The sequence below is a fragment of the Rhinoraja longicauda genome, chromosome 11 (assembly GCF_053455715.1).
Source record: "Rhinoraja longicauda isolate Sanriku21f chromosome 11, sRhiLon1.1, whole genome shotgun sequence".
NCBI lineage: Eukaryota > Metazoa > Chordata > Chondrichthyes > Rajiformes > Arhynchobatidae > Rhinoraja > Rhinoraja longicauda.
Genome location: NC_135963.1, coordinates 7,529,160 through 7,542,178, shown reverse-complemented (window position 1 = coordinate 7,542,178; position 13,019 = coordinate 7,529,160). Strand labels below are relative to the sequence as shown.

Sequence of the window (13,019 nt, the reverse complement as noted above, 5' to 3'; positions counted from 1 at the left end):
AGCACTTTGTGTCTTTTTTTGTAAGCCAGCATCAGCAGTTCCTCTTTTCCTACCTGTAGGATCTTGCAACCCCCTGTACCTGAGATCATGGCTGATCAATGGCAACCTGCAAAAAGGAATCAAATCTGCGTATTGGCAAGGGTCAGCAGGCAAAGGAGAAGATTACAGTGGATTTTAATCACATTACCTCAAATGCTGTGTAAAATTAATTACAAAATAAGCGGGTGGATCAATATCCATTTCTTTTAAAAAACCACATATTGAAGACCAGTCTTTCGCTTAATTGATCCGCTTCTGAAAGTAAAGACATGGATCTAGAAGATCATGTGGTGGGCGGGCAAGGAGGCTACTTAGGTCTTTGGACTCGTGATTCTCCATTGAAATAGTCGCTTGATTCATCCCTCCTCCAATCTCTTTCCCTACGAAAGGAGCAACCTTAAGCAGTATGTGGAGGCCCAGCACAGGTGAGAGGGAAACGCTGGTCCTAGTACAGGGAAATTGGCAAGGGCAAGTTAATGAAGTGTGTGTGTGTGGAGGAGCCTTTTGGGACCAGTGATCACAGTTCGATTAGGTTTAAGATAGTTATGGATAAGGACGGAGAGGGTCTGAACCTGCTGAGTTACTCCAGCATTTTGTGAATAAATACCTTCGATTTGTACCAGCATCTGCAGTTATTTTCTTATACTATCCATTGATTTGGCCTCCGCAGCCTTCTGTGCCAAAGAATTCCACAGATTCACCACCCTCTGACTGAAGAAATTCCTCCTCAACGTCCTAAAGGAATATCCTTTAATTCAGAGGCTATGACCTCTGGTCCTAGACTCTCCCACTAGTGGAAACATCCTCTCCACATCCACTCTATCCAAGCCTTTCACTATTCGGTCAGTTTCAATGGAGGTCCCCCCTCAAACTTCCAAACTCCAGCGAGTACAGGCCCAGTGCCATCAAAAGCTCATCATACGTTAAACCACTCGTTGCTGGGATCATTCTCGTAAACCTCCTCTGGACCCTCTCCAGAGCCAGCACATCCTTCCTCAGACATGGTGCGCACAAGGCTCCAAATGCGGCCTGACCAGCGCCCTATAAAGCCTCAGCATTATGTCCGTGTTGTTGTATTCCAGTCCTCTCGAGTGCAATGCCCTGGTTCTGCAGATGCTTTTGGCAGCAGCCAGGAAACTCACACCTTGTTGCTGTGCGTTGTGGCACCAAGATGGTCCTTGGCTCATTCTCCAAAGTATTAAATTGAGACTGATACTGTAGCACAGACAGAAAGAAATCATTGTCGTTTGCTATCGGTGTGCAGTGTCGAGTAACAAATGGCATGTTGTCTGAACAATATTCATTTTATGTTGAAGGTGCTGAGGAATGTAAATATGATATGGGTTCTTAATGCGTAGGTTGGTCAACTTAACTTGGTGTGAGGTGATGCTAAACACCACAGGATAGGTATGAAAGTGCGGAGATTCTTGAAGGTATTAGATTGCTTGCAATAGAACAAGATTGCATTTACTGGCAAAAAAATGTCCCACATCAGAAAACCCAGGTCATCTGGAGGCGGAAGGAGTCAGCTTATGTCAAATTATAACTTTCTCGGGTCTGTCCTGGTCTATAAGGTTTTGTAATGGGAAAAGTCAGTTTCACTCTTTGTTGGCACAAAATGCTGGAGTAACTCAGCGGGTCAGGCAGCATCTCAGGAGAGAAGGAATGGGTGACATTTCGGGTCGAGACCCCATCTCTCGACCTGAAACATCACCCGTTCCTTTCTGTCCCGAGACGCTGCCTGACCCGCTGAGTTACTCCAGCATTTTGCGTCTACCTTCGATCTAAACCAGCATCTGCAGTTTTTTTTTTCCTTCACTCTTTGTTGGGTTAACTTTACCAAGGGAAAGCCAGTCTCCAGAGATGCTGCCCGTCACGCTGAGTTACTCCAGCATTTTGTGGGACTCTCAGTCTGAAGAAGGGCGGCACAGTGGCGCAGCGACAGAGTTGCTGCCTTACAGCACCAGAGACCCAGGTTCGATCCTGACTACGGGTGCTGTCTGCACGGAGTTTGTACGTTCTCCCCGCGACCTGCGTGGGTTTTCTCCGGGATCTTCGGTTTCCTCCCACACTCCAAAGACGTACAGATTTGTAAGTTAATTGGCTGGGCATAAATGTAAAAGTTTCCCGGTATGTTTGGGGAGCGTTAGCGTGCGGGAATCGCTGGTCGTTGCGGACCTGGTGGGCTAAATGGCCTGGTTCCGCGATGTTTCTCTAAACTAAACTAAACTAAATTTCATTGTTCCGTTTTGGGACATATGACAATAAAACACCCTTGACTCTCTCTTAACTCTGGAGTGATAGAAGCTTTGGATTCAAAGTCCCATTCCAGAGACACAAATACAGAGTCCACTGCATGTCAAGGGGAGAGCTGCACTATCACAGATGCCCTCTCTCAGGTGTGACTTCAAACCTAGGTCCCATCTGATCTAAAGTATTCCAATCTTGATTTTGGATAGACACAAAACGCTGGAGTAACTCAGCAGGTCAGGCAGCATCTCTGGATCGAAGGAATGGGTGACGTTTCAGGTCGAGACCCTTCTTCAGACTGAGCGTCTGAGTGTCTTCAGTTGTCTGACGAAGGGTCCCGACCTGAAACGTCACCCATTCCTTCTATCCGGAGATGCTGCCTGTCCCGCTGAGTTACTCCAGCATTTTGCGTCTATCGTCAGTGTAAACCAGCCTCTGCAGTTCCTTCCTGCACACTAGCCAATCAGCCTACAAACCTATACGTCTTTGGAGTGTGGGAAGAAACCGGAGCACCCGGAGAAAACCCACGCAGGTCACGGGGAGACCGTACAGACAAGCACTCAGTCAGGATCGAACCAGGGTCTCTGGCGCTGTAAGGCAGCAACTTCACTGCTGTGCCACCCGGTGTTCAGGATGTTGGGCGTACAGGTAGAGGTGGCATGGTAGCGCAGTGGTAGGGTTGCAGGTCGACCAAGGAAGGTGATGACTAGTAGCCTGGGTCTCACCTGAATCTGCCACCGCTCATAACAACTCGAGTGTGGACTGGACTTAGAAAATGGCGCCAAAACAAAGTGCCTCAGGAGGCTATTTCTGTGCACTTGCTAATCGGGGTATTGTACTCTACTAGATTGTTTTGAAGAAAAGAATTTCACTGATTGACTAAAATTGTTTTTTTTTAACTTATTGAACTTCTTTATTTTGTTTGATTTGTTACATTATCCACTGCATGCTGTGATTACAGACCTGTTATGCTGCTGCAAGTAAGGATTTCATTGTTCCATTTCGGTACATATGGCAATAAAACACTCTTGCCTCTAAACCTGTCCTATCCATGTACCTATCAACTATTTCTTAAATGCTGGGATAGTCCCTGCCTCAACTACCTCCTCTGGCAGCTCGTTCCATACACCCACCACCCTTTGTGTACAAAAGTTACTCCTCAGATTCCTATTCATTTTTTTCCCCTTCACCATAAACCTATGTCCTCTGGTCCTCGATTCCCCTACTCTGGGAAAGAGACTCTGTGCGTCTATTCCCCTCATGATTTTATACGCCTCTATAAGATCCTCCTGCGCTCCAAGGAGTAGACTAGGCTTGTATTCATTGGAGTTTAGAAGGATGAGAGGGGATCATATAGAGACATATAAAATGATAAAAGGACTGGACAAGCTAGATGCAGGAAAAATGTCCCCAATGTTGGGGGAGTCCAGAACCAGGGGCCACCGTCTAAGAATAAAGGGGAGGCCATTTAAAACTGAGGTGAGAAGGAACTTTTTCACCCGGAGAGTTGTGAATTTGTGGAATTCTCTGCTGCAGAGGGCAGTGGAGGCCAAATCACTAGATGACTAAAGACATTGATGTATATCAGCACTGTGGGATGTACACTTTCATTCACGGCTGCACGGTGGCACAGCCGTAGAGTTGCTGCCTTTCAGAGCCAGAGACCCGGGTTCGATCCTGAGTACGGGCGCTGTCTGTACGGAGTTTGTACGTTCTCCCCGTGACCTGCGTGAGCTTTCTCCGGGATCTCCAGTTTCCTCCCACACTCCACACACAGACGTACTGTACAGGTTTGTCGGCTAATTGGCTTGGTGTAAATGTAAATTGTTCCCCAGTGTGTGTGGGATAGTGTTAACCAGCGGGAAACGCTGGTCAGCATGGGCTCGGCGGGCCGAAGGGCCTGTTTCCGCGCTGCATCTCTAAACCAAACAAAACCTTTTCCAAATGCACTGACTAATTCCATCTTCAGAAGTGAGTTCCAAGAGTGGTTACCTGGTAGACTGATATTAATATGAATTTGCACATTTGCCTGCTGTTAATATTACCAATTACAATTTAGTCAATCTTTGTAGAGACTGAAATATAATGCATCCCTCATAAAGAAAATAGACCCAATTTTGCAGAAAGCTGATTAAAATCCGAACTGAACTAAAAATAAAAACCAAAGAATATAGTGTTCTATAGTTCAACACCTGCCAAGTGATTCACCGGATCAGACAAAAGACCATTTTAGTTTTAGTTTTTAGTTTTTCAGATACAGCACGAAAACAGGCCATTCAGCCCATCGAGTCTGTGCCGATCAGCGATCCCCGCACATTGACACTATCCTGCACGCACCAGGGACAATTTACATTTATACCGAGGCAATTAACCTACATATCTGTACGTCTTTGGAGTGTGGGGGGAAACCGAAGATCTCGGAGAAAACCCACGCAGGTCACTGGGAGAACGTACAAACTCCATACAGACAGCACCAGTAGTCAGCATCGAAACCGGGTCTCTGGCGCTGTGAGGCAGCAACTTTACCGCTGCGCCACCATTTCCACGACCATTTTTTGAATCTGGCCATTTTATTTGCTCCTATTGGCTTTCTTGCGAAATTAAAATTAAGATTTTTGGTTGTGTGAAAATATTTTGTCTGGTTGGTCGCGTTTGCAGCCCTTAATTGCACTCAATCACATTCTGAATGTAATCCGACACGAATGTTGCGATATTTTGTTTTTATAAACGTGCATTCCTGTAAAGTATACAATCTTGGCAGATTAATCATTTACTGAAGCAATCATGTTGCTAATAAATGGGAAATGGCTTTGAGCAATGATGGGGGTTTTTTTTCGTGCTTGGAGTACAGGAACTGTTGCTTCACTGTCAGAGGAACTGAAGTCTTTCCTTCTGATGCTGCAATGCCTAATGTAACGTCAGTAGCTTTCACTTTCCATGGCAGCTGAGGCATAGAGCCATAAGGCAGGGAAACAGGCCCTTCAGCCCTGTTCGCACATGCTGACCAAGATAGGGTTGGCAACTTCCTCACTCCCAAATAAGGGATAAAAGGTGACGTCACCGCCCTGCGCCCCACATGACCTCACCCAGCCAGCGGCCACGTGCTCCTGCTCCACCAATGGCGGCCGCCCGGGCCAGGAGGTGGCTTGCCACGCAACCTCCGTTAGGCAGCGCCCGGGCCTCCGGGCCTACACTGTCCGGGCCTACAGCGGCCCCAAGGCCTACAGTGTCCGGGCCTATAGCGTCCGGGCAGACAACGCCGTCTGGACCTAATACGGGACAAGGGCGGTCCCGTACGGGCCAAACCAACCCGTACAGTGTCCGGGCCTACAGCGTCCGGGCAGACAAAGCCGTCTGGGCCTAATAAGAGACAAGGGCAGTCCCGTACGGGCCAAACCAACCCGTACAGCGTCCGGGCCTACAGCGTCCGGGCAGACAACGCCGTCTGGGCCGAATACGGGACAAGGGCGGTCCCGTACGGGCCAAACCAATTTAGCCCAAAATACGGAATGTCCCAGCTAATACAGGCCAGTTGGCAACCCTAGACCAAGATGCCCCGTCTACACTTGTCCCGCCTACCCGTGTTTGGCCCATATCCCTCTAAACCTTTCCTATCCATGCACCTGTCCTCATATCTTTTAAATATTAGAAGATAGACTCAAAGCTGGAGTTAACTCAGCGGGACTGGCAGCATCGCCGGAGAGAAGGAATGGGTGACGTTACGGGTCGAGACCCAGTTCCTTCAGACTGGTTGGGGATAAGGGAAACAAGAGGTATAGCCAGTGATGTGGAGAGATAGTACCTGCCTCAACCACCTCATTCCATACACCCACCACCACCCTCTGCGTTTGTCAGCGCACGTGGTCAGGATGGAACCCGGGTCTCTGGCGCTGTAAGGCAGCAACTCTACCGCTGCACCACCGTGCCTTCTTTTTAAAACTCAAGGTGCATTTGTAAAAAAGGAAATGCAAATTACTGTTGCATATAACGAGTTTCCAGGGTAAAGCAGCCAATTAATCCAGGGTCCAATTAATGAGGCTCTGCAGATGACGAGCATTCAATTAGACATGCAACCTACCTGTGTGACATAACTGTGGTTATGCATCTGATTATCACGCCATACACAACATGCAAGGAGCGCATGGTAACATATCTCGGACGTATAGAACCAGGGTATAAAATGATAAAAAAGGACCGGACAAGCTGGATGCAGGAAAAATGTTCCCAATGTTGGGGGGAGTCCAGAACCAGGGGCCACACAGTCTAAGAATAAAGGGGGAGGCCATTTAAAACTGCGATCAGACCAAAAAAACTTTTTCACCCAGAGAGTTGTGAACTTGTGGAATTCTCTGCCACAGAGGGCAGTGGAGGCCAATTCACTGGATGAATTTAAAAGAGAGTTAGATAGAGCACTAAGGGCTAGTGGAATCAAGGGATATGGGGAGAAGGCAGGCACGGGTTACTGATTGTGGATGATCAGCCATGATCACAATGAATGGCGGTGCTGGCTCGAAGGGCCAAATGGCCTCCTCCTGCATCTATTTTCTGTTTCCATGTTTCTTCCAGCATTTCTAATGTATCGGAGGTATAAACAGTCATTATTTTGCTAGTTTGTTTTCCCGTCTAATCCGCGAAGCTGTTTCATTACAGTCCCTCACTTCAATTTGTTTTTAATGTTTCAGACGACGCCCTCGAGTGTTTCATCTGCCGGGAGCGAGGGTTGACAGGCTGCAACTCCTTGCTGCAGTATTGTGACTGCAAGAGTTTGGTCGCTCATCACGAGTGTTTGCTGACCTGGATACAGAAGGTAATGAAACCCCCATCGTAGCCACAACAAGCTATCGATTTAGTTTGCCTTGACGATTCCAGCCGTGGTGGGCGGGGGGGAAAAAGTGCCAACTCTCCTGACGACACTGTGGCTCAGCGGTAGAGTTGCTGCCTTACTGCGCCAGAGACCCGGGTTCCATCCTGACTGCTTTGTATGTTCTTCCCGTGGGGTTTCTCCAGGTGCTCCGGTTTCCTCCCACACTCTAAAACATTTTTTTTTTTTTAGATTTTAGAGATACAGCGCGGAAACAGGCCCTTCGGCCCACCGAGTCCGCGCCGCCCAGCGATCCCCGCACATTAACGCTATCCTACACACACTAGGGACAATTTTTACATTTACCCAGTCAATTAACCTACACACCTGCACATCTTTGGAGTGTGGGAGGAAACCGAAGATCTCGGAGAAAACCCACGCAGGTCACGGGGAGAACGTACAAACTCCGTACAGACGGCGCCCGTAGTCAGGATCGAACCTGAGTCTCCGTTGCTGCAACTCTACCGCTGTGCCACCGTGCAGCCCTACTGATGTACAGGTTTGTAGGGTTAATTGGCTTCGGTAAAGACTGTAAATTGGCTCTAGCGTGTGTAGGATAGCGCTAGCATACGGGCCGATCGCTGGCGGACTCGGTGGGCCGAAGGGCCTGTTTCCGTGCTGTATCTCTAAACTAATCTAAGCCTGCTATTTGAGAATAAAGAAGCCCTTTTCCCTCTGGACCATTAACATTTTGCCAAATGGCCTAATTCTGCTCCTATCACTTATGACCTTATGAACGCTCACATCTCCCTGTGTGTGTAAAAAAAAAGTTTGCCCTACATACCTATATACTAAAACTCTCGTTTGTTTGTTTTGTTTGTTCCTGAACTACAACCAAAACGGTACACGATAGCGCGACAATTTTAGGCCCCCCCCTTACTCACCGCCGTCCCTTTGGTGCTAATGGAAGAAGTTTTATTGAAATTGGAGTTATTTTTAAAGTTATTCACATTTTAAAGTTTTAATCTATCTCCTAGGGAGGGAGGGGGGGGGGAGGGTAGGTAAGGGGGGTTGAGGGGGATGGAGTGGGGGGAGGGGGAGGAGGGAGGGAGGAGGAGGTGGGGGGGATGGGAGGGGGGAGGAGGAGGGGGAGGGAGGGAGGGCGAGAGGGGAGGGGAGGGGAGGAGGAGGCAAGGGTGCTGCACCAATGCAGGAGATGTTTGGGCCCAACGGGTCCACTTGGTCTAGTTTCCTTTAAATTTTCCCCCTCTCACCTTAAAACAATGCCCTCTAGTCATTGCCATTACCACACTGGGAAGAAAAGGAAAAAGGAATGAAAGACCAGATGGACGAGTTATTTGTAGTTTTAGTTTAGTTTAGAGCCACAGGCCCTTCGGCCCACCGAGTCCGCGCCGACCAGCGATCCCCCCTCACCAACACTATCCTACACACTCTCGGGACATTTACAATCATACCAAGCTAATTAACCCACAATCCTGTACATCTTCGGAGTGTGGGTGGAAACCGAAGATCTCGGTTTATTTGACTGTACCTTGGTACAGGTGATAATAAAGAACCGTTGAAAAATTGGATAGCGTATTCAACCAAGTTGCAGGCCAGGGAGGTGGTATAGGGAATAGAGTCATAGAATGATACAGCATGAAAATCGGCCCTTCGGCCCAACTTGCCCACACCGGCCAACATGTCCCAGCTACACTCGTTCATCCTGCCTGCATTTGGTCCATATCCCTCCAAACTTGACCTATCCTATCCATGTACCTGTCTAACTGTTTCTTAAACGTTGGGATAGTCCCAGCCTCAACTACCTCCTCTGGCAGTTTTTCCCATACACCCACCACCCTTTGGGTGAAAAAGTTACCCCCTCAGATTCTTATTAAATACATAGAAACATAGACAATAGGTGCAGGAGTAGGCCATTTGGCCCTTCGAGCCAGCACCGCCTTTCAACGTGATCATGGCTGATCATCCACAATCTGTAACCCGTTCCTGCCTTCTCCACATACTCCTTGATTCCGCTAGCTCTAAGAGCTTTATCTAACTCTCTTTTGAATGCATCCAGTGGATCGGCCTCCACTGCCTTCTGATGCAGAGAATTCCACAGATTTACAACTCTCTGTGTGAAAAAGTTTTTCCTCATCCCAGTTCTAAATGGCCTACCCCTTATTCTTAAACTGTGGCCCCTTGTTTTGGAATCCCCCAACATTGGGAACACGTTTCCTGCATCTAGCATGTCCAACCCCTTAATAATTTTATATATTTCTATAAGATCCCTCTCGTCCTTCCAAATTCCAGTGAATACAAGCCCAGTCGCTCCATTCTTTCAACATATGACAGTCCTGCCATCCCGGGAATCAACCTCGTGAACAACGCTGCACTCCCTCAATAGCAAGAATATCCTTCCGCAAATTAGGAGACCAAAACAAATTAGGAGACCAGGTGCGGTCTCACTAGGGCCCTGTACAACTGCAGAAGGACCTCTTTGCTCCTATACTCAACTCCTCTCGTTGTGAAGGCCAACATTCCATTAGCTTTCTTCACTGCCTGCTGTACCTGCATGCTTACTTTCAGTGACTAATGTACAAGGACACCTAGATCTCGTTGTACGTTCCCTTTTCCTAACTTGACACCATTCAGATAATAATCTGCCTCCCTGTTCTTGCCACTAAAGTGGATAACCTCACACTTATCCACATTATACTGCATCTGCCATGCACCTGCCCACTCCACCCAACCTGTCCAAGTCACCCTGTGTCTTTTCCCCTTCACCTTGAACCTATGTCCTCTGGTCCTCGATTCCCCTACTCTGGGCAAGGGACTCTGTGCATCCACCCGATCTATTCCTCTCATGATTTTATACACTGAGGGTATGTTGGGACATTCTGCGGTTGGAGACACGGGTAGGTGGGGAGAGGGTGATTGAGGGGGTGGAGTTGGCGGGACGATCGGGGGAAAAGTGTAAAAATGCAAGAGAGATGTCAAGCTAATGAAGCACATTCACAAACACAAGTAAAGGGCACGCTATTATCTTTAGAAGGTTGGCTGACCCGGGAAATTGCATTACAACATCCTTATTACTCATCTCTCAGAATCCTTCCCTGCCACCATTCTAGCTGATTTAATCCAATTGAACACCAATCTTGGGCACTCTGGCTGTGCAGCTCAAAGGCAGTTTATCGTCTTTTTTTTTGTTGTTGCTGAAAACCAGGGACTTAATTGAGTGCTTCTGAATGCTTCACATCACAAACCAGTAGGCAAGACAGTCGCTTCGTTTGGCTTTGGTGCGGAGAAAGCTTTCATATAAAAAAAATAACGAATAAAATGTCCCCACTGATTTTCGTTCTCCTCCTGCCTTGCAGCATTTGGAGAGAGCCGGCACGCTGAAAGGCGTTTCAGGCAACGGCTTAAATAGACAGTGGAGAACACTTGATTTTCACTGTAAATTGATCGGCCCTTGACTTTTATCCATAACTTGGGTCGTTTGTCTTTGATGGCTGAGGCCTTCAAAGTGGGTCATGCACGCAAATTCATAATGGTTTGTAGTAGCGACGATTTTTTTATAGCGGGCTCCAATATAAATTGTTAAATGATTCGGAGCTGGCATCGGGGGAACAGACCAGATGTAGTGCTGCAAATTAGTTCACCACAACGTCGCCTCGGCTCCGTAAACTGATATCAGCAGGACGGGGAAAAACACAAGCACCCGGAGGTGGCTGCTGTTTGAGGAGTGCCATTGCCGAGGAACCTTAACTCTTCTTTCACTCTGCAGGTCCCCAAAGCCCAAGACGAACCTCACAAGATTAGAAATCGTTCAACCCAGGGCCGTTTTTACAGCATTATGGGTCCCCGGGCAAAGCAGTGTACTGGGGCCCCTACCGATACTCTCCCCCACCCCCCTTTCCCTACCAGCCACCCCCCCCCCCCTGTCGTGCCGGCGAAAAGCACTTAGCGAAAAGCACTTAGCGATGGACTTAGGGTGCTACATTGTTGCGAAAAGCACTTACAGATCGCTGTGAGAAGCACTTAGTGACCGAAAATGTTGCGAAAAAAGCACTTATTGAACCTACATTTTTAAAGTAGTATTTATTTATTGCAAGTCACTTAACATGCACAGATCAGCATGGGGCCCCTATGCTCGTGGGGCCCCGGGCAAGTGCCCATCAGGTCCATGCGTTAAGACGGCCCTGGTTCAACCAGAGCTGAACACACTTCCCGGCATCTGCGTTCAATGGCGTCTTGAGCTCCTTGTGCGTGGTGGTGGAAACAGGGCCGCGACGTGAACGCTCTTTCCTTGTCCAGCAATGACTTTACATAAGAGCATTAAACATAGAAACATAGAAAATAGGTGCAGGAGTAGGCCATTCGGCCCTTTGAGCCTGCACCGCCATTCAATATGATCATGGCTGATCATCCAGCTCAGTATCCCGTACCTGCCTTCTCTCCATACCCCCTGATCCCTTTAGCCACAAGGGCCACATCTAACTCCCTCTTAAATATAGCCAATGAACTGGCCTCAACTACCTTCTGTGGCAGAGAATTCCACAGATTCACCACTCTCTGTGTGAAAAAAAACTTTCTCATCTCGGTCCTAAAAGACTTCCCCCTTATCCTTAAACTGTGACCCCTTGTTCTGGACTTCCCCAACACCGGGAACAATCTTCCTGCATCTAGCCTGTCCAACCCCTTAAGAATTTTGTGATTTTCTATAAGATCCCCCCTCAATCTTCTAAATTCCAGCGAGTACAAGCCGAGTCTATCCAGTCTTTCTTCATGTGAAAGTCCTGCCATCCCAGGAATCAATCTGGTGAACCTTCTCTGTACTCCCTCTATGGCAAGAATGTCTTTCCTCAGATTAGGAGACCAAAAGTGTACTCAATACTCCAGGTGTGGTCTCACCAATGCCCTGTACAACTGCAGCAGAACCTCCCTCCTCCTATACTCAAATCCCCTCGCTATGAATGCCAACATACCATTCGCTTTCTTCACTGCCTGCTGCACCTGCATGCCTACTTTCAATGACTGGTGCACCATGACACCCAGGTCACGTTGCATCTCCCTTTCTCCTAATCGGCCACCATTCAGATAATAGTCTGCTTTCCTGTTCTTGCCACCAAAGTGGATAACCTCACATTTATCCACATTATACTGCACCTGCCATGCATTTGCCCACTCACCTAACCTATCCAAGTCCATAGAACTGGAGTCAGCTCCCGCACTTCTTCAAGCGTTCACTTACGATCGTAGTTGGTTTCCACTTTACGCCACTCTGCTCCTTAGCCCCAGATCTCTAGATTACCTTCATGTTTTTTTTAGTTTAGTTCAGAGATACAGCGCGGAAACAGGCCCTTCGGCCCACCGAGTCCGTGCTGACCAGCGATCCCCGCGCTCTAACGCTATCCTACACGCACTAGGGACAATTTTGCATTTATACCAATCCAATTAACCTGCAAACCTGTCCATCTTTGGTGTGTGGGAGGAAACTGAAGATCCCGGAGAAAACCAACGCAGGTCACAGGGAGAACGTACAAACTCCGTACAGACAGCGCCCGTGGTCAGGATGGAGCCCGGGTCTCTGGTACTGTAACGCAGCATATCTACCGCTAATTTCCAAAATATTGCAAAATCTTTCCATCTCTGTCTTGACTACTATCAGTGACTGATAATCGTTACCCTCTTGGCTAGAGAATACCATAGATTAACTTGGTGACACAGCTGGTAGAGCTGCCACCTTGCAACGTCAGAGACCCAGGTTCCATCCTGACCTCAGGTGCTGCCTGTGTGGAGTGTGCACGTTCTCCCCTTGACCGTGCAGGTTTTTCTCCAGGTACTCCAGTTTCCTCCGACATCCCAAAGACGTGCAGACTTGTCGGTTAGGCTCAAAGAACTGCAGATGCTGGTTTACCAAAAAAAA

At 48.0% G+C, this 13,019-nt stretch overlaps 1 protein-coding gene across 1 annotated transcript in view; it reads left to right on the top strand.

Annotated features, from left to right (window-relative positions):
- LOC144598025 (uncharacterized) overlaps positions 1–13,019 on the top strand; it is a 222,304-nt gene that overhangs the window by 16,590 nt on the left and 192,695 nt on the right. The window contains exon 2 of the mRNA XM_078407898.1: positions 6,972–7,096. Coding sequence (XP_078264024.1) covers positions 6,972–7,096 — 125 coding nt within the window. The remainder of the gene's footprint in view (positions 1–6,971; positions 7,097–13,019) is intronic.